Source organism: Nestor notabilis, unplaced genomic scaffold (assembly GCF_000696875.1).
Source record: "Nestor notabilis isolate BGI_N333 unplaced genomic scaffold, ASM69687v1 scaffold16403, whole genome shotgun sequence".
NCBI lineage: Eukaryota > Metazoa > Chordata > Aves > Psittaciformes > Psittacidae > Nestor > Nestor notabilis.
This window is the reverse complement of record NW_009922530.1, coordinates 15,693-35,477: the sequence shown is the minus strand read 5'-3', so window position 1 is coordinate 35,477 and position 19,785 is coordinate 15,693. Positions and strand designations below refer to the sequence as shown.

Genomic DNA, 19,785 nt, shown 5'->3' with positions numbered 1-19,785 from the left:
TGACCCTGAGATAGCTACTTGAGGAAGTGTGTATCACCAAGCATTCAGTTGTGAGAGAAGGTTCCTTGTGGCAGGTGCAGACCATCTTTTATCCTTGAGCAGATGGTTGGGATTGTGCCCTGTGGGACTGGGGCAGAGCCTACAACAGAAGAGTGTGAAACTACAGGATTTATTTTTTGCTGGGATTGTCTGAAAATGTATTTCTGCACAGCTTAGTGCCCCAGCGCTGTCCTGTGGTGGAGCCCAACATCTGTTCTGTTATAGTTGCTTTTGCAAAAATAAGAAACAATATTTTTCATGTAGAGTTTTGGAAACTTTCAAGTATATTTGTGGCATATATATTTGTATTTAACTGACGGGGAATACTGCTGTTTACAGTAGAAATCCATTTGATTATTCCAAAAAAAAAAAAAAAGCCTTATTAAGATTTATGCCTGCTTGACAGAAATTCTGAGCTGAAACCTCTTCCGGCATTTGTTTAAAGTTTGGCTTTTTTTTTTTAATCTATGAAAGTTTCATTATTGTCTGTCTTCAGAACTTACCCTTTTTTAAAAGAAGTATCTCAATGAGGTTTTTGGTGGGTTGGTTTGCCAGTCCAGGGATTGGTACTCTGTTTCCTCAGTAATCCTAAATGTGGAAAAAACCCCATTTGAGGCTTTTAGTAAATAGGGTTTTCACTTTTCTTCTGGGTTTGTGCAGAAAGGCTGCAGAAAGAGAGTTAGAGAACAGTTGTTGAAAAAATGTTGTCACCACTTGGGTGAGCTGTCCCTGATGAATCCAGAACTGTACCTTTCTATTTAGAGACTTCCCTTTCCTTTAGATGTTTTGGCAATTTGAAAAGGCTTTTGTTTATTTTCCTGAAGGACTCACAGTGTCATCCCGAAGCCCAGCTTAATAACATGGTACTTGCATATGTGATTCTGCAGACTTCCTGGCCAGGAGCTGAGGAGGGAAGTGAGGCTCCTTTATGGACACTGGAACCCCAACAGTATGAACTGTGCCCGTATGTGGCTTTTCTGTCTTGTTGCCAGCACTGAAGGCTCTGTTCAGTACAAGATTTTCTTGAAAATGTTTGTAGATGGAAGGACAGCTGCTGAAAGTGGTGCTTGGTCACTTCACCTTGTCTGCCACACAGTGGTCAGCACACAAGGAGTAGGGGCAAGTGTCTTGTTAGGAAGGAGATCTGCTGATATAAGTTCTATAGTTGTGAGCATTGGTGGGAAATCAAAGGCATCAGAAGCATAAGGCAGCTGAGTGAGGTTTGAGTAAACACAATAGTAGTTTTGGGGGGATGGACAGGTGTGTGTCCCCAGTTCACTCCAAGAGGTCTAGTGGGCTATGGACATATAGAATCATAGAATCATAGAATAGTTAGGGTTGGAAAGGACCTTAAGATCATCTAGTTCCACCCCCCCTGCCATGAGCAGGGACACCACACACTAAACTATGTCACCCAAGGCTCTGTCCAGCCTGGCCTTGAACACCTCCAGGGTTGGAACATTCACAGCTTCCTTGAGCAACCTATTCCAGCGCCTCACCACCCTCACTGTGAAGCACTTCTTCCTTATATCTAACCTAAAGTTCCCCTGTTTAAGTTTAAAGCCATTACCCCTTGTCCTACCACTAGAGTTCCTAATGCGGAGTCCCTCCCCAGCATCCTTGTAGGCCCCCTTCAGATACTGGAAGGCTGCTCTGAGGGCTCCACGCAGCCTTCTCTTCTCCAGGCTGAACAGCCCCAACTTTCTCAGCCTGTCTTCATACAGGAGGTGCTCCAGTCCTCTTATCATCCTCGTGGCCCTCCTCTGGACTTGCTCCAACAGCTCCATGATCCTTTAAAATAGTGTAACTACTTTTTGGCAATATGAATTCAGATCAGAGGTCCATTCAAATCAGCAGCTCTTTGTAAGAGCAAAGCAGCTATCCTTTTAATTTTGAGTAGGGCAAGTATGAAATGCTTGTTTTGTGTCAGAGGGGTAAAGCCACTGAGCAGCAATGGCCATTGCCAGATGAAATGCCCGAAATGGTGTGTAGTGTCAGCCCTTACCTTGCTTATGTCCTTAGCTTTTCACAGCTAAAGTTCTTCTGTTAAAATGGAAAGTCTTTCATCTGCTGTTGTTCCCATGTCCCATGTTCATAGCAGGCGTGCAATGTTCTTAAGAAAAAGCATTTCTCACTGAGAACCTGAACAGTCATTTTATATCAGATCCACCTCTTGCCAATTAGGAAACTGTGCATTATTGCAAAAGAAAAAACGCTAGTGATCTCACTTCAGAAAAGCTGGGGTACTTCAAATAACTGTTGCCCAGGATCTTTGTAAGTACTTCTTAGAGCGGAGAAGCAGGTATCTGGGAGAATAATAGCTCTGCCTAACTGCACTGATGAATGCGGGAGTGAAGCGCTCCTGTGGAGTTGCCAGCGTGTCAATAGGACTTCTTCCAAATAGAAACCAAGATAAGCTTGGTGTAATTATGATTCTGTTCTAATGCATATGCTATGAAAAAGGGGTATTAATCGAGAACACAGTTTGGTACAAGGGGAACAGAAATATTTGCAGAGCTGCTGCTGGAAGCCTCTGGATAGGGCTGTCTGGTGTATTTGCTCTTTCTACTTTGTGCATTTTGTTTCCTTCCTATTGAGAAGTTTTAGTAATCTGGCAGTTACCAAATGTGGTCTTTCAAGCTGCTTTTATATGGTTGCTAGCTCTAGGCTGTCTTATGCTGCTGTGATACGCTGATGCAGTGACAAGCGTGTGGAGGGGCACATTTATAGACCTAAACAAACTGAGAAAAATAGTTGAAAAGTCCTGTGGATCTTCCATTTGTTTTTATATTTCTGTAACTGCATCTGCATCTCAGTATTTTTCCACTAGAAATGTGATTAAAAAGTCTTGGGTTTTCTAACTGCTTTACTGCAAAATATTTGTTTGGAAAATAGATGTTTTCCCGTATTTGTGTATTCTGTATGCTTTTGTGGCCTTTGAAACTATGAAACTTTGAAACATATACGTATGTTCCATGGAATGCCTTGCTTGGAGAGTAAAAATAATGGCTTTTTTTTATGTTTTGCCTCAGGTAAGTTACCTCCTGCTTTTTATATTCATGTGGCTCTTGCTTCAAAAGCACTTACTGTGAACAAACATAGTGCCAGGCACAGATTTACTGGTGGGGGCATACTGCAGCCTGGCCTGGCCCCAGCCAGGAGCTCTGCAGGCAGCCCTGCCACCTGACCCGATTGCAGCCAGGCAGCCTTGCCAGCATTTCTGCACCCCAGCCCTCCAGTGCAGCTGAATCGGATCCCTTCTGTGAATTCAAAATGATGCATTTATGTGGCTGAATTTCAGGCAATACTGGAAATCTGTGATTTATGACGCAGTACCTTTGGGCACGTGTGTATAGGAGGTATAGGCAGCTCAGCCTGTTTTTTGACTTGCTGCCTTTTTAAGCTATGAGAAAGTAAGCTTCTGTCAGAAATTGGAAGTCCACAAGTCATGCTGTAGATAGTAGTTTGTTTTAAAAATATTTTTGGAGAGTGTTCAGAATAGCCATTGCATTACAGAGAATTTCCCCTCTTGTAGTCTGCTGAGAGTACATTTTCCCATCAGAACAGCTTTCCCACTTGTCCTTGGAACATTTTACTTTCATTTTTGAATTGCTTAATTACAAATTACAACTATTTAATGTAGCCTGAATTAGCCTGCTGTTTTCCATAGGAAGAACTGGAAGTACTTTGAAAATACTGAGCTTTATTTAGCCGTGTTTGCTCCTTTCCCTGTCTGAGAAATTTCTCCTATCTGTGGGAATGTGGAAGGAATTTGGAGTCTTCAGTAACATTCAATGAAAACATTTGACATCAGAGTCCAGTTTTGTTGGGGCTTTTTTTTTTTAAGCCATTACAAGCTCTTCAGGTCTATCACATGGCCAGGAGAATAAACACGCCCAGGAACATGTTACAACAAAATGAGCTTCTAGATGCTTTACACTGAATATGGATCTTCAGTTGCTGGGTGACATACCCAGCCTTTGGGAAGCTGGTAAGAAGGATTTCTGTATTGCATCCTAGTGACAGATCCATGCAGTAACATTGATTGTAGCCTTTGGTGGATTCATACAAGGTTATTGATTGGTACTGCATTGAAATGCAGGTTACGCTTACCTACACTTAGAGCTTGTGTTTTAATTAAAAACCAGAGTAGGGAAGAAAGCAGTAAGAGGATAAAACTGTTGACTCTCATTTGTCTGCAATCCCCAGAAATTGATGAAAGCTCTTGTAGCTCATGTGAATTGCTGATTAGGCAAAGCATTAACAATAATATTTTTTTCCCACTTACTAACAGCTGCTTGCAGTGGAAAACTGGAACAGCACACAGAGAGACGGGGAGTCATCTATAGTCCTTCTTGGCCATTGAACTATCCTCCAGCTGTAAACTGCAGCTGGTTCATTCAAGGAGATCATGGAGACATGATAACAATTAGGTATGGTTTCATATTATGTGGAGGTAAATGTTTTCTTTGCTGAAATGAAACAAAATGCGAGTTCTTATCTGATATACTGGTATGAGACTGTCAGAGCTACTGGATGGTCAAAGGAAGCTGAAGTTGATTATACTGAAGCATGACAGCAGGCTGGGCACCTCTCATGTAAAAAATCTTCCACTGTGTCTTGTTCCTGTAGGCTACTTCTGACATCCATTATTATACACACAAATCACTTGTAGTCTTTTAATGTATTTATCTTCACTATACCTGTATGAGATTTCATCCACCTCTGATAGATGAGGGAATGGGAAGCAGTGATATATTTACTCAAGTTAAATAGTCTTTTTTCTCTTCATTGCTTATAAATAGGAATAGGTGAAGGCTGTAAAATCTGGAACAGCCTCAGTGGGATCCGTAAAATTCGTAGAGCAAAAATGGCTTTTCCTGTAATGTCTTGAAATGGTGCTCAGTTTAATGGACAGTTGAAGATAATCATTGCTTATTGTTACTTGTTAACCAAAAGACACATGCTTTTCTGCTTAATATTTGTTTCCAACAGAATTAAATAATAGTTAGCATTTGTGGTACAATTTCAGCTCATTCTGTAAAAATAATTTTTAGAAAAGACTAGAATATATTATAAATGGTTTGTTAAGAATGTTTAGGCTATAATGTCAGCATACCACATATGTGTTTAATTTCTCTGGGCTAATCGTAGTGTCCTTCTCAAACCAAGAACTTCTTATTCAGAAAAAAAAAAAAAAGAAAAATAAGCAAACCTAGGAAAGGGGGTTTTGTTTGGTTTTTAGTACTGTTGTATTTGATGCCATCTGCTCATTCTTTGCTCAGCTGCTTAGAAGGACTGCAAACCTCTTCAACTGCAGATGCTCAGCAATTAAAAACAAATCTGCCACAGATGGAATAATAGGAGGGCTCCACCATCCATAGTTCAAAATAGGAACTACTCATCAGAAGTAATGAAGTAGATACCTGCCAGCATTTGAGATCCATAAATAGCGACATGCTTTTAAACCCCATTAAATTGTATTGGACTTGGGGAATTTGTTTCAAAGCAGAGATTATTGGAAACTCTAAGAAAGCATGCAGATGAGACACAGGACTTGACTTCGAGAGTAGCACTGCAGTTTATGCTATGAGAATGCCTTGAAGCTCCCAGACAGAATTATGATTCTCTTCTGCATGTACAAGTGTAACAGAGGCTAAAGAGACTGAGATGCGGGAGCTGGTAATAATGTGTGTATAGTTCAGATGTGTGCATAGCAATATGACTTGAAAGATTTCTTCTTAATGGGTTTGTTTTCTGTTACTGGATACAGGACTACATCCTGCCCTCTTGTGCACATACGAACAATGGGAGCTATGTGTTTATGTCTTAGGGAGTAGTGTTGTGGTGTTACATTTCTGACTATAAATGTACTTGGAATGACTCACTTCAGCGTATGAAGTGCAAAATGTTACAGCATCTGAGGATTTCTTTAGAAGGTTGTACTCCTTGTAATGCTAAGGACATAAAAGAAGCAGCTGACGTACCTAGGCAAACTGGGAAAAAGGGTTCAAATACAAACATATTTTTCTCTTAACTGTTGGGTATGCTTGTCCTAACAGTGTGTTGATAAGGGCGTAAGAGTAGCCTTTTAAATTTTCCTAGGAAAATCAAATACAGCTCTTGTGATAACATCTGGATTTTGAAAGGTTTTTTTTTTAAACCTACCACCTCCTTTGTGTTATGTTATTCTGAATGCATTTCCTTTGATCTTGAGTTCTCATTGACACTAAGACAGCAACGTTGTGTAAGTATCATATTTGAGATACAGCAGGAGTCACTGAGGGATAAAATTGCAATTGAAAGTAGTTTTGATTTCTAAAACATCTGCAGTTGGTGCTCATTTTTTATAAACCTATTATTCAGCAGCTTTAATAGAACAGTGTCCAGATTGACATGTGGATATAAGATGCTGGCTTCTGTGGCATGGTCTTCAGAAGCTTTGTCTGCCTTTTTTGTGTGTGTGTATTGATTTTCTTCATATCCTCATATTTCCATGCTTATTGTTTTGCTTTATAGTTTTCTTTTTAGAAATCCTTGAGGGGAGACTTCACAAGAACAGGAAATATATGTTCTTTGTGCTTATACCTCTTTGTTAATTATGCACATTTCAATACTTTCTCCAAGTTTGGGTGTCTGATGAAATGATGCTGTTGGTACCTAGGAACAAGTGTGTAGCCACTGTCTCCTAGGACTCTGTTGTATCTCTTTAAATTCAGGTAATCAGTCTGTTATTGTTTTGGAAATGACTTGATTTTCCCACCCGTTTTCTCTATCTTTATGCTTGTTTTTCACAGGGGACTACATAAACCCCCTATAAGATCAGATAAAGATGTCATATGCAGTAGCTGCCTTTGTACCATCCTTTACAGGCTTTATCTATGTATGTTTCCTCATATCTGAGAAAAAGGTTAAAAATAATTTCTGTTCAGCAGTTGCTGTTAACCTGATGGTTGTAATTAGCCTGATGAGGGCAGAGTATAAATGAATTGTGTTTTAATGTAGGCATTTACGGAGCTGAGAGTAAAATGTTCTCCATGCTTAGAATTCAAGACAAGAGTATTGAAAAGTGATCAACTTAGTGACCCACCCAAGCTGTCTCTTATTAATTGAGGTGGGGGGGGATCACCTTCAGTCGCTTTCACTTCAGTGATTCATGACATTGGCTTTGAAAAAAGAAATTGTCTGATACCATCTGAATTTCAATTTCTGAGTAAAACTGAGGCGTGTTCGTGTAAAGGCTTGCTGGTCTGTAATTGTATGAAGAATTGAAGGGACTGCTTCATAGTCTATTTACCAGACTCACAGTGTTTCAGAATTTGACATTAATTGGAAAAAGCTCATAATAGCCATTTATTTCATTCAGTTGTATGGCTGAGCCTTTGATGAAACAGCCCCTGTGTCTCTTGCCTCAGGTTCCACAGTTCACTGCTGCTTGAGAGCTGGGAATAGAATAGAGCTTTCCTGACTTCCAGGTCCTTGTGCTTCAGTGGTTAAGTAGAAGTTTTTAATGAGCCAATTAAGTCATTAGTTGTTCACAGGCTGCACTTGCTGTGAGGGGCTGGCAAATAGAAGTAACTTTTCTTGCTTAATTGGCCAGTCTGTTTTATTTTGGGACTGTGCTTTGCTGATCCACCCATAATATTTATTCTCTGTTTTTTAAATCAGTTAGAGCAAATAAGATATTTAGGGTTTGGGGTGGTTTTTTTTTTTGTTTTTTTTTTAGTATTTATTTGTGAATCACTTTCAGTCAGACTTTATATCCCATATTTATCCTTTTTCCACTTACTAAGAATGCTTTTTTTTTTTTTTTTTTTGAATCTGTAGTTGCTCGTGCTTAAACTACTTAAAGGGTTGTAGGGAATTTCCCCTCTTACTGCTCCTTTCAGTGCAGTTAGCAAAAAACCTCTGCAAAGCATTAGTTTTTGCAGGTAGTACATTTTTTTCATATATGCAGAGTGTGTGTTTATGATAATCTGGTTTAATAAAGCTCTTTCCAGCAACATACAAATGCTTGTCAGTTAGTAGAAAAATGTCATTCTTGGCAGATATTGCTTCATTTGAGTAAAGCAAGCAGTATCTGATATAAATACGGTTGATCCTGTAGTTTTCTGTTAGCTTCTGGAGCTGGGCTGAGGTAACCTTTTTTGGGTGTCATAGCACTGAAAGAAAAGTTCAGGTTATTTTACTGATTTCTGCAGAATTCTGAAAAAACGGGTGTAGTGCTGCATTTGTCAGTTCACATTGAGTTTTTCTGATACTTGGAGCTGAATGCTTGCAGTGTTTAATAGACTATTCTTATACGTCTGTATAACATTAGGGGACTTTTTAAAAGGAATTAGCTGTGGAAGAGGCATTCCAAAAGCAAGATAACTGGAGTTAGTGCTTTTGAATAGCATCTGTCAGAAGAAACAAAATCTGCAAAATTTGGTCTGGTAATTTTGACCTTCTACACATCTCCTTGATTCCTGTATTGTGTTGGAGATCCACAGTGAGAATAGCCTAAGGATCAAAGTCTTTTAAAGGATGTTCTGGGTGTTAGTGATGGATGTTGTGCTTAATATTGCAGTTCTAAGTGCTCAAAATGCCAGAGTACCACTGCAGCTTGCGTGGTAGGATGGACCTCTGGGTCCACATCACAGTCCTTCAGAGCACTTTGATGGAGGGGGTTAGTGACTGAAGGGGCTCATCTTTTGCTTCTCCTCCCAAACCCTGTGCTTCCCTGCCAAAGATGCTTAAAAATAGTGCAGTACTGACTGGTGCTGCACGAGATTTTGGAGACATTATCCACTACTACTCTCTGTTTCAGCATGGCTTGATTTTGATTCTTGTTTTAATCAGAGAAGATGATGTGAGTTCAGGATACAAATGGTCTGAGACCTCCCTCAAGAACCGTAGCTGCAGATAGTACTTTACAGTAGTTTTCCAAAGACCGTAAGATGTTTGTACAGTCCTACAAGCTGTAGGAGCACAAGACTTAGTCTCTTTTCCACAGTATACCTTCACTCATTCAACCACTGGACTAATGCCTTTGATAGAAGAATTTGCATTTCAGTTTGAGAACGTTCAACTGAGTAAGTAAATGTCCCTGTGTTCTCTTTTGTGGGTAGCAGGATTAAATTATTCTTCAGAAGACTGTAACAGCAGCAGCACTGGATTTAATTACGGATGATGAAAGATGTGAAGTAGCAAAGGTTGAATGCACTCTTTAGGACTCTTGAGTAAATAATCAGTGGGCTATTTCATGTCAGATTAGTGTGGCAGAAACTTCTGACACAAAACCTTGTTGTTGCAAATGCATTATAAAGCAAACCCCAATTTTATGTATTTATACATTCACACGTATGTATTAATGTTCTTTCATATTTTTTTACAAAGGAGTGATTTTTGTGGTGCGGTTGGTTGGTGGCTTATTCAAATGATGGCTTTTGGCCTTGTGTAAAATCACCATCAATTTAAATGGGGAAAAGTTTGCTCCCACTGGAGACAATAAAACTTAAAAAGTTTCTGGAGTGGAGTAACAATACCTTAATGAAAGCAAAATTTGTTCAAAATATGTCTGCTGATGAGTTTGTATGAGGTAGTTCATAATTGGTTTGACTTTGCTCTTGCCTTTAGAGAAGAAATTTTATAACTGCTATGGTTTTTATTATAACTTTACATCAGAACTAGCACATCTGTATTTCAGAGAAATGGTGTTTATTCAATGCTGTTTTAAACTCCTAAGCACCTGGGATTAAGATATCTATTGTTTTTGAAAAAGAGTTTATTCTTGTGAATGTCCTGTATTGCCTTTTTTCAAATACCAAGGCATTTATCAGTAGCTTGAGCATCCCTGAGAGGCATGGTGTTTTCAGGGAGGCTGTTAAAGATGATACTTCCTTGCAAGTCTGTTTTGCCTCATTACCCATGTATTCAGTTGGTTTTGTGGCTAAAGCTTGGATTTCTTAGTGGAGAAGTGTGGGATTCTGCTCTGAATCTGTTTCAGATTGACAGCTGACGATCAGGAAAAGCAGTCATCCTCTGTACGCCTATGCTTCTGCTTTGGAAGGTGGGACTAAAGTTTATTCCTCTTCCATACCCTTTATAATAAACAAACAAAACCCCACCCTTTATTAACAATGTTCAATACTGCATTCTCAAGGTGAAAGTGAAAAGTGTTTGTTTGTTTCTTTGAAAGAAATGCATTTTAATGTAAGGTACAGACAGCTTATTATGTAGGCAAATTTTCCCCTGGAGGTGTGCAGTCTGTTGTGTAACCACACTGTGGGTGAATAATTTACTTGATAGACAAAAGTAGCTGTTTTCAGCAGAGTGGGGAAAAACAAGTGGCTGTGGGGCTCGGCTAGAGTGCTGGGAACTGGGTAGAATAGGTGAACACATTGTTTAGTTCTTTAAGATTTGTCCTGGTACATCTAAAATAACTACAGAAGTAAGACTTAGTAAATAATCTTGTTCATATCGCACAAGCAGTTGTTTTTCTAGTCACTGCCTGTTCCTTCCCAGTTCTGAGTTTTCATTTCTTGATTTAGTGACTGTTCCCTTTTCTTAAAAAATATTGTTGAGCAGATAGGTGTATTTCTAATACATATCCCCAAAGTCCACACAGTTGTCTAGAACTTCCTTGCAAAATATGCTGGTTTCAGAAGCTTGATGAAATTGCTTATAAAAAAGAATTAGGTGCTGTGGGAATATTTCTTCCCAGCTGGGAAGATATATAGAGCATGTGGGAGGAGACGAGTTTGAAAAGAGGAAGGACATATTTCTGGGTGGATTGTCCTTGCCTGTACAAATGTTGTTGGACATCTCTTAATTTCTATTTTAACTTAACACTTTCAGTGCTCTCTTACTTTGCATGCTCTTGCTGATAATTCTGGTTTTGAGAGTTATTAAGCTGGTATGTTTGCAGAACCTAGAGGTGTGTGTAGGCTGGATCTTCTGCTTGAATTAATTGGCTAGTTTACATAGGTGTTCAAAGGGCAAGATGTGGCAGGCATTGAAAGCCTTTTGTAAATGCATGGTGATATCAGAAAATGATCTTTTCCGTTTATCTTTTTCAGAGAATTTGTCTTTAATGTTTGTGAAAAGTCCTTTATGGAAGGAGGTCTGTGTTTTGCAGCAGCTTTTCAACCTTTCTGAAATTTCTGTCTAGGTATTTGCAATGAGTACACGCAAACTTCTGCTTAGTTGATTTTGTATGGCTGAGTTAGATGGAAGAGGACCAAAATTTATTTCTAAGTGTTCTGAACAGTGCGCCCTTTCCTAATGAATGTGTTTCTCTGTGCAGTGCTGTTGTCATGGCAGATTACTGAATGCAAATGTAATCTGTTTCATCAGACAACAAATACCATGTGTGGTTCCTGAGCTGCAGGTTAGGGAGTATTATCTGGTTATGTTCAGTGTTCTGCAGACAATCAAGGCACTTCTTTGCACTAGGTAAGCTATTACTGAATAATCACTGGGCTTGGGCCAGCAGAAGGGCTGGAGGTTTGACAGTAAAAGTTTATAGGCTTGTTTGCTCTACGTTTGCATTCCCGGAAAGGAAATATTTTAGTCTTTGAATTAAAAAAGTAGTGGTGTTACGCTTCAGGTTCCATTTCCACCTCTTGCAGTCCTATTCTCTTCTTGCCCTCTACCTAGATTGAAGAGTTGTTTTTTCTCTCATATTTATCCCTTTAGGGTTCTTTGTAATGCTCCCTATGGTTCTTTTTCCAAGACTGTAGTGTCCCCATAGTTTCTTACTTTTAAGGTTGAAAAGATTAATGCTGAAATTAATCTACCTTCTGTATAATGTATTCTGGAATCTTGCTTTTACTCAAATCTGTATTTTTGTTTAAGGACTGAGTAAAAGAGGAATTGTCCTTTTAGCCTTTGGAGCTACTTGGCATGCTGTTTATGCCCTTGATATAGGTGCTTTTCCAAATTGGGGGAATTTGAGTGCTCTCTTTATATGTACTCAAAGTACCATGGGTGTTACATTATCTTTGAATGTGATATCTTTATCTTAGCACTGCTTGGTGCAGAAAGTTGGCTGTTAAAGCGTGTCTTTTCTCTGTTCAGCTTTGTTTGTCCTCTTTGTAACTTTGTGTTTTCTTTTGTTCATTACAGTTTTAAGAACTTTGACTTGGAAGACTCTCAGAAGTGTGCAATGGACTGGTTGATGATCGGCCCATCTTCCAAGAGGGAAGAGTACAAAGTGTGTGGATCTTCCATACCTCCGTCTTTCATCTCTGCAAGGGACCATGTTTGGATATTTTTTCACTCAGATGCAGCAAGCTCAGGACAGGCTCAGGGATTTCGCCTTTCTTACATTAGAGGTAAAACTTTACAGTTTTATTTGCTTCACTTATATACTCTCTGCCAAAACCTGAAAAGGTAGTGGTTTTTGTTGACTGGAGTCTTGAGCCTGTCTTGATGGCTGTAAGGTGTTAGCATGGTAGCACTGATACTATTTCCACTTGACTTTTTAACAGTATTCCTGAAGTGTACTGGTCTGTATGACTGGATGAGTTGTGACATGCAAGATAGTAGATGTGAGATCTGATGGTTCCAAAAGTTTTGACGCTGACTTTTTTCTCCTTGCCCTCTTTCACAGGAAAGATAGGTCAGGCTGTGTGCCAGTCAGATGAATTCCGCTGTGCAAACGGCAAGTGTATTCCCAGTACTTGGAAGTGTAATTCCATGGATGAGTGTGGGGATAACTCGGATGAGAGAAACTGCACTGTCCCTCCTACTGAGCCTCCGTCCAGCATCTGTCCCTCAGGAATGTTCCAATGTAGTGCAGCCCACTCCACCAAATGCTTGATGAACGAGCTGAGATGTAATTCAGTTAAGGACTGCAGTGATGGTTCGGATGAAGATAATTGTCCTGATCTTTCCTGTGGCAAAAGACTGGGTAATTTTTATGGATCTTTTGCTTCCCCAGACTTATTCCGTGCTGATCACAGCAGATCAGACCTTCGTTGCACATGGTATGTGGACACACAGGATAATCGACACGTTCTGTTGCAGCTTGATTTGCAGTTAGGCTACAATGACTATGTAAAGGTGTATGATGGCATCAAAGAGAGAGGTGATAAATTAATGCAAACATTTTCATACCACAACAACAGGCATTCTGTGAGTGTGGAGTCATCAAAGGGCCAGCTCACTGTCTCATATCATGCCCGGTCCAAGAGCACCGGCCATGGGTTCAATGCAACCTATCAGGTGAAAGGCTATTGCCTTCCTTGGGAGCACCCTTGTGGAAGCGATGAGGAGTGTTTCTCAGACAAGCAGCGCTGTGATGGCTGGTGGCACTGTCCAAATGGCAAGGATGAGGAGAACTGTCCTGCTTGCCAGAAGAACGAATACCCATGTGAAGGAAACAGTGGGCTTTGTTACTCGGTACTTGACCGCTGTAACAACCAAAAGAACTGCCCAGATGGCTCAGATGAAAAAAACTGCTTTACTTGCCAGCCGGGAAACTTCCACTGTGGGACAAATCTGTGCATCTTTGAGACTTGGCGCTGTGATGGGCAAGAAGACTGCCAGGATGGAAGCGATGAACATAACTGCCTGGTGATTGTTCCCAGGAAGGTTATCACAGCTGCTCTCATCGGGAGTCTCGTGTGTGGCTTGCTGCTGGTGATAGCACTGGGTTGTGCGTTTAAATTGTACTCTCTGAGGACCAGGGAGTACAGGTAAGCATCTTGCTTTTGTGATGCATCAATAGCTGTGGTGTTTTTTTCCATTTTGTTTAAAGGAAAAAAAAGCTAATTGTTAACCAGAGAACTTGGAAAATACTGTGAAATCAGTCCAAGGAATTAATGACAATTAAATAGCAGTCACTACATTAGACATAGAGAAGAGTAGTGTAAGATTTTTGGAAGTAGTGAGGGGAATGTCAGCTCTTCTGTGATCTATGAGAAATACACACTTACTATGCAGCCTGGCAGAACCTGCATATAACTTAAATCAAAACTGTTGTTTTGATTTACTCAGAAGAAACTGAGTAGTTTCTTCTCCCCACTCTTCCCCCAGCAACAAACCACTTGCCCCTGCCAAAAATTGAATGCTGACCTGTTACAGTGAAATGTTTGCTGAATCTGAACTGAATAACCCCTAACCCGTCCCGAAATACTCTAGTTTTCAGTTCTGCTAAAGCCATGTCCTGCAGCAGCGCAGCCTGTTCTGGGCAGGGGTTGTTTACCTCCGCCATCCCCATCGTTGTGAGCTATGCCCCCTTTTCCTGGTCCTGTATGCCTTGTTGTATGGACAGTGTGTGTTTCTGTGCCTGCTTCTTACATGTTTGCTCAAGTGTGGTTCTGCCCTTTTGGAGAGAGTCGTAAGTGACTTTCTGATGCCCATCTCTTGTCATAGGCAGCAGCTCTGTGCTGTGCTGCTGACACTGGTTGTGTTTTCAGCACAGTGTGCTTCACATTCACTTCTGATCAAATCTGCATGATTAAGGAGCTGGAAAACAACCTGGGTGCCTCAGTTCTGGCAGGACAGTCAAAGCTCTCTGCAGCTGCAAGCTGCTCCTGTTGTGTGATTGTTTCCAGCTCTTAATACTGGCTTTTCCAGAAATAACCTTTGCGTCTTCCCTGAATACATTACCACTGTTATTGGTGTAAGCTGGCCAGTTGATAAAACTTTGGTTGCCACAGAGTCCAACCTGGCACTGCACTGGGTTGATTCACTGATGTTTATATCCTGTCCTCTTACTCCTTTTGCTTATTTTAGCATCCTGATAAGATTTTCATGGAGCCTGGTTGAACATTCGTGTTTTTGCTGCTAGCATGAAGCCCTATGCAGTGCTTTTATACGTTAATGTGAGGGAGGCAGGACAAACTCACTGTTAATTCTCTTCCATGTTTTCTCTCTGGTTCTGTTTCCAGAGCATTTGAGACCCAGATGACACGATTGGAGGCAGAGTTTGTGCGGCGGGAAGCTCCACCTTCCTATGGACAGCTGATTGCACAAGGACTTATCCCCCCAGTTGAGGACTTCCCTGTGTACAATGCATCACAAGTATGGAGACATGAGTGCAATGAACTACCAGCAGCCATACTACTATAAATTAGATAGACTCGATCTGGAACTGTGTTTTTTCAGTAGCTGTGCTCTTTATATGGAAGTTACATAAAAATACGTATGTTTTACTTGGAGATGAAGAACCACAGTTACACATCTTGGTGCTGTGGGTAGTTTTGAACACATTAAATGTATTTGCTAGGGAACAGCAGTGAGATAAGCACATGCTGGTTTGCTGTACGTTAAGATAGAATGAACAAAGACAGAAAGGTCAGAAAGTAAACAGAAAAAAGACTTTTCAAGCTGAAACTGTAAATGTGCCTGAAGTGACAGGAAAGTAAGGTCTCTAGCAGTATTTTGTGGAAATTCTGGGATTGTTTTTCATTTACAAATACATTACACTGGGAAGCCATTAAGTCATTTTTCTCTTTCATTGCTGAGTTCTCAAAAATCTCCTGTGCCCTGTCGAAAGTGTCCAACTGTGATACAGTTCCTAGTGTAATAAAGCACTTACAGTTTGTTACTTGAGTGGAAAACTAGTTTGCCTTGCCCTTTCCTCTCTGCTGCTGCCATCAGGACAACATCTGCTGAGGATCCTCTGCCTCTGCTTTTGCTAATGATAGAGGACTCAGTGGTCTGCAGTCTGGTTCTTTAGTGGTGATCTGAGCATGTGAGTGAAGCATCTTCCTGGGCAGAGCTTAAACTCGTAAAGGAAACTCTCTAAGGGAGAGTCTTTTAGTACAGGCAGAGCTGTCTTTGATATTCTCAGACACTTCATTAGAAAATAGGCATTTAACAAGGAAGTGTGGGGGTCAAGTCTGAGAATTCTGGTAAGGTGGAGATATCAATGGAAAGAACAGGGTAAGGAGAAATCTTTTGAGTATGTGTGAAGTCATAGTTCGTTATGTCTGTGTTACAGGCTTCTGTGCTGCAGAACATTCGAACAGCCATGAGGAGGCAAATGAGACGACACTCATCAAGACGCAGCTCGTCTCGGCGGCGCTTGGGCAGGCTCTGGAACAGACTTTTCCACAGACCTCGGGTGAGAGGACAGATCCCGCTGCTGACACCCGCCCGCACTTCACAGACTACACTGGGGGATGGAATCATCAATCGTGCTGTTGGGACTATTCGAAGTCCTCCTCCTTCTCCTGAAGGATCTAGTTCAGAGGCACATGCTCCTGGCCAGGCCAGGAGCCTACAAGAAGCTGTATGTAGCAGCTTGCAGCCAGAGACTGAAAGCACAGAGCCACCGCCTTCAACTGTCTTATTGAATACTTGCACAGCAGCACATGCAGAGCCAGAGGCTGGACGCACTGATAAGCCTTCAGGTGCTGAGACCTCTGGCAGTGAGCTTAAGCAGTCCAGTAAAGGGGATTCAGGAAAGGCTTTCAGAGATCCTTTATCTGAAAGCCTTACAGAAACGATCCATGGAGGGTCAGCATCCAGGAGGACTGTCCAAGAGGACAGTAGTTTAAGTAGAAGTCATCCTCTGAGTGAAGAGCCATGTAGGTTATCCTTAAAAAGGTGGGAGTCTGCTTATCCAGACAGCCCCATGAATGTTCGTATCCAAGTGGATGGACAAAACCATTGTTGCCCTAACTCGTACCAGGAGGAGCCTTTGGGTGTTCATGCAGCTTGTTACCATTCTGTGGAAGTGCCAATGTTAGAGTCCTCTACACCCCTCTCTGAAATCAATACCAGTGATGACGAATCTTTACTTGTTTGCTAATAAAAATTCTTGGTTCAGCCCTGTAAATTTTGTAACTTCATTGTTTATATGACAGTGCACTTTGAGGATAGATGGTATGCTTTAATCCTACAGGGAATACAGTACAAGACTAAATGGGACAAGTTTTTGTCTTCTTTGCTATTCCTAAAATTCCAGTGGGGCAGAAGTAGGCCAGTATGCGATGTCAGGGGCTAGGAAAGCAAGAATGTGTCCCTCTAGTTTGGAGGCATTTCCACCCTCTGGTATTTCTTCTGTGCATTTATTCACTCTGCATTCAGGGAGCTAGTGTTTCATTGCTTTTCAAGTCGTCTTACTGAAACTAGAGTGAACTTTGTGGGAACCTGGGGCAGGCACCATTGTCACTCTGAGTACTGAACAAATAACATTGTCTTTTTAGACATCATCATTTAAGTAGAAGTTAATAATTTTTAATTGCAAATAGTTAGAAAGAAATAAAATCCTTTGTAGCTTCCTCTTCATAGAAATCGCTGACTTCCTTTGCTCCCTTCAGAAATTTTTGATGGCCATAAGTACCTTGAAGCATCTGCTAAAACCAAAGGTTCTATATAGAATACGCAGAATGATACCAAGGTGTCTTAACCTGCTAAAGCTTTGCAGGAGAGATTAGCAGGGTTTAGTACAAGTGGAGCGCAGCGAACCCCAGCTGCAGTGATATTTCAGGTTTGTGTTGTCACATCAAATTCTCTGTATAATGATGTTGTGAAGGTGGAAGAATTGTTTACTTTCTCCGCATCCTCTTTTTCCCCTCCTTCTGTCTGTTTTCAGGGACTTTATAATTGCATCACTTTGAGGGTGCCCTGAAGGGTCCTGAAGCTTCACAGCTCCTGTTGGCTGCAGTAGGAAGCACTGAGCATTTGGTAACTGTCAGGATCAGACTTCTGATTTATTTTAAAATCTGTGTCACAAGTTTGCTTGTAAATCTGCTACCTGGATGCAGATGTATAAATCAGGTTTATTTTTATTTTTAGAGGATGCTATTTTTTTTGCCTCTTTTAAGGACCAAAATAGGTGAGTGCCATTTTCAGAGCTGACACTGTGTGGATTGCTCAAGACTTAAATGTAAACTGGTGCCTTTTGGATTTCTAGAGTATAATTAAACGTGAGCAAGATATTTACCTGGAAGAAGGGTGACATTGCTTAACCAGCAGTGACTCCGTGCTGAATGACAGGACATTTCTGTGTGGTAGCTGGGCCCTGTTCTGATGGTTGGGGCATTGGCCAGGCTCCCCCATGCTGTAACACAAGCTCTGCTTCAGTTCCCCCATCACACAGTGACAAACTAAAATGCTTTATATAAGAATTAACAAGGAAGTTAATACTGATGCCCTGTAGATACTCTTCTGCTCTGAAACCTGTTTAAGTTCAAGTTGCCCAAAGTTACTGACTGAATTTGTAAAATTGAGATGGACTTTGGTGTCTGTGGACCTGCGCCCTGCTGTCCTCAGGACCCTCCTGGCTGTAAAGGCAAACAGGCTTTCACAGTGAACAGTTATGTTTACATCAGAGTGTCAAAGATTTTTTTTCTTTTTTCCTTTAAATGGACTATATTTTGCCCTGGGTCTTTTATTAGGACTCGCTTTGGGGGAGTACCTTAAAAAGAACAAGGAATAGGGACTTTGGCTTTACTGAAATGTAGGATGGAAGAATGAATCTGAAGTTGGTTTGATTTTGGTTTTTTCTTCTATTGTGTTTTCAGTTACAAATTGGTTTCATTGATTAATTTTGCAGAAGAAATCTCAGGGTCTGCGCTGAGAGGCTGCAGTGTCCTGGAATGTCAATAGCTGAAAAAGCCACAAAGGCTGTGACAGCTTATGTCTGCCCTTGTGAGCATTAAGCAGTGAACCAACCACTCTTGAAGGCACCTAAGGTCTGTTTCATGTAAGCTGCCTCCTTGTATTCAGAACTTCCTAAAATTAAACCTAAAAATTTAAAAAATGGGAAACTGCTACTATGGCAGGTGTGAACAGGAAGATCTCATTGCTCCATTCCTTTGCTCAGTGAAAACCAGCACACTTTAATGAAAGTTAATCAGCTAATAAACTTGCTAAAATTTTTCTTATTTTAATAATGCTTTTCTGCACTCTTTAAAGATTTTTGTAGACGGAAGGGGAAAAAATGTATATAAGATAGCTTTTTGTTTTGTTTTGGTTTTTAAGATACAACTGTCCCTTGTGCAAGCAGCCAAAAAAAAACAACCATAAAAATCTCTCTGAATAGAGAACACTTACAGTGGTTTAAGAAGATTGGAAGCTCACAGGCAGTATTAGGGGAAAAGTTACTCTCTTGTGTTTTCTCTTACTGCAGTTAAAACATGGGGTATCTGCCAGCTTGTGTCTGACTTTGTAACATCCCTTAAATCTACTTGTTTTCTGTTGTCTGCTATATTGTTTGTTGTGTTGTTTTGTTTTTTTCCTGTTCAGTTTTTATTTTCTTTATTTACATTGTATATATTCATTTACCCATAAAATTTTACTGCAACGAATGTACAGGTATATGGTTCAGGTGTGGCATCATGGTTGACAGTGCCTGCTGGTTCCTGAACAATGATACTAAGCTTAAGTAAGATGCTGGGCATCATCATCCTTTGCTCTTGGTTTGGATCTCTTCATTTTTAATAAAATTTCACGTGCCCAGAGACTGTGGGTTTCTGACTGTCACTGACTCCAAAGATAGAAGGTGCCTAAATTGTACAGTTTTGTTTGACTGCATATGCCAACCCCAGCATTGTGTGTTGACATGAATATGAAGGGTGCTGAAAAGGTGGCAAAGCACTGAAATGTGTGGCTGTGTAGGTGGTTAAAAAATAGTTATGTCTGAGGTACAGCCTCTCATTGCCTTCACTGAGGACAGTGCTTGCGCTGATGCTTCCCCTTCCCAGTCTGTGCTTCAGAGGGTACCGCTGGCTCTGTCCTGCTGTTTTTCAGAAGGTGGAGGCCGAGTTATTTTGTGTTGACAGGGATTTACTCCACAGAGTTGGA

General features: G+C 40.7%; 1 protein-coding gene across 1 annotated transcript in view; it reads left to right on the top strand.

Moving 5' to 3' along the window:
* Nucleotides 1-16,794, top strand: part of LOC104403511 (low-density lipoprotein receptor-related protein 3-like) — a gene marked incomplete at its 5' end in the record, with an annotated part of 18,827 nt that extends 2,033 nt beyond the window's left edge. Inside the window, 5 exons of the mRNA XM_010011664.1 lie at nucleotides 4,334-4,472; nucleotides 12,148-12,356; nucleotides 12,635-13,721; nucleotides 14,919-15,051; nucleotides 15,974-16,794. Of these exons, the coding sequence (XP_010009966.1) occupies nucleotides 4,334-4,472; nucleotides 12,148-12,356; nucleotides 12,635-13,721; nucleotides 14,919-15,051; nucleotides 15,974-16,786 (2,381 nt within the window). The remainder of the gene's footprint in view (nucleotides 1-4,333; nucleotides 4,473-12,147; nucleotides 12,357-12,634; nucleotides 13,722-14,918; nucleotides 15,052-15,973) is intronic.
* Between the last annotated feature and the right edge of the window lie 2,991 nt (nucleotides 16,795-19,785).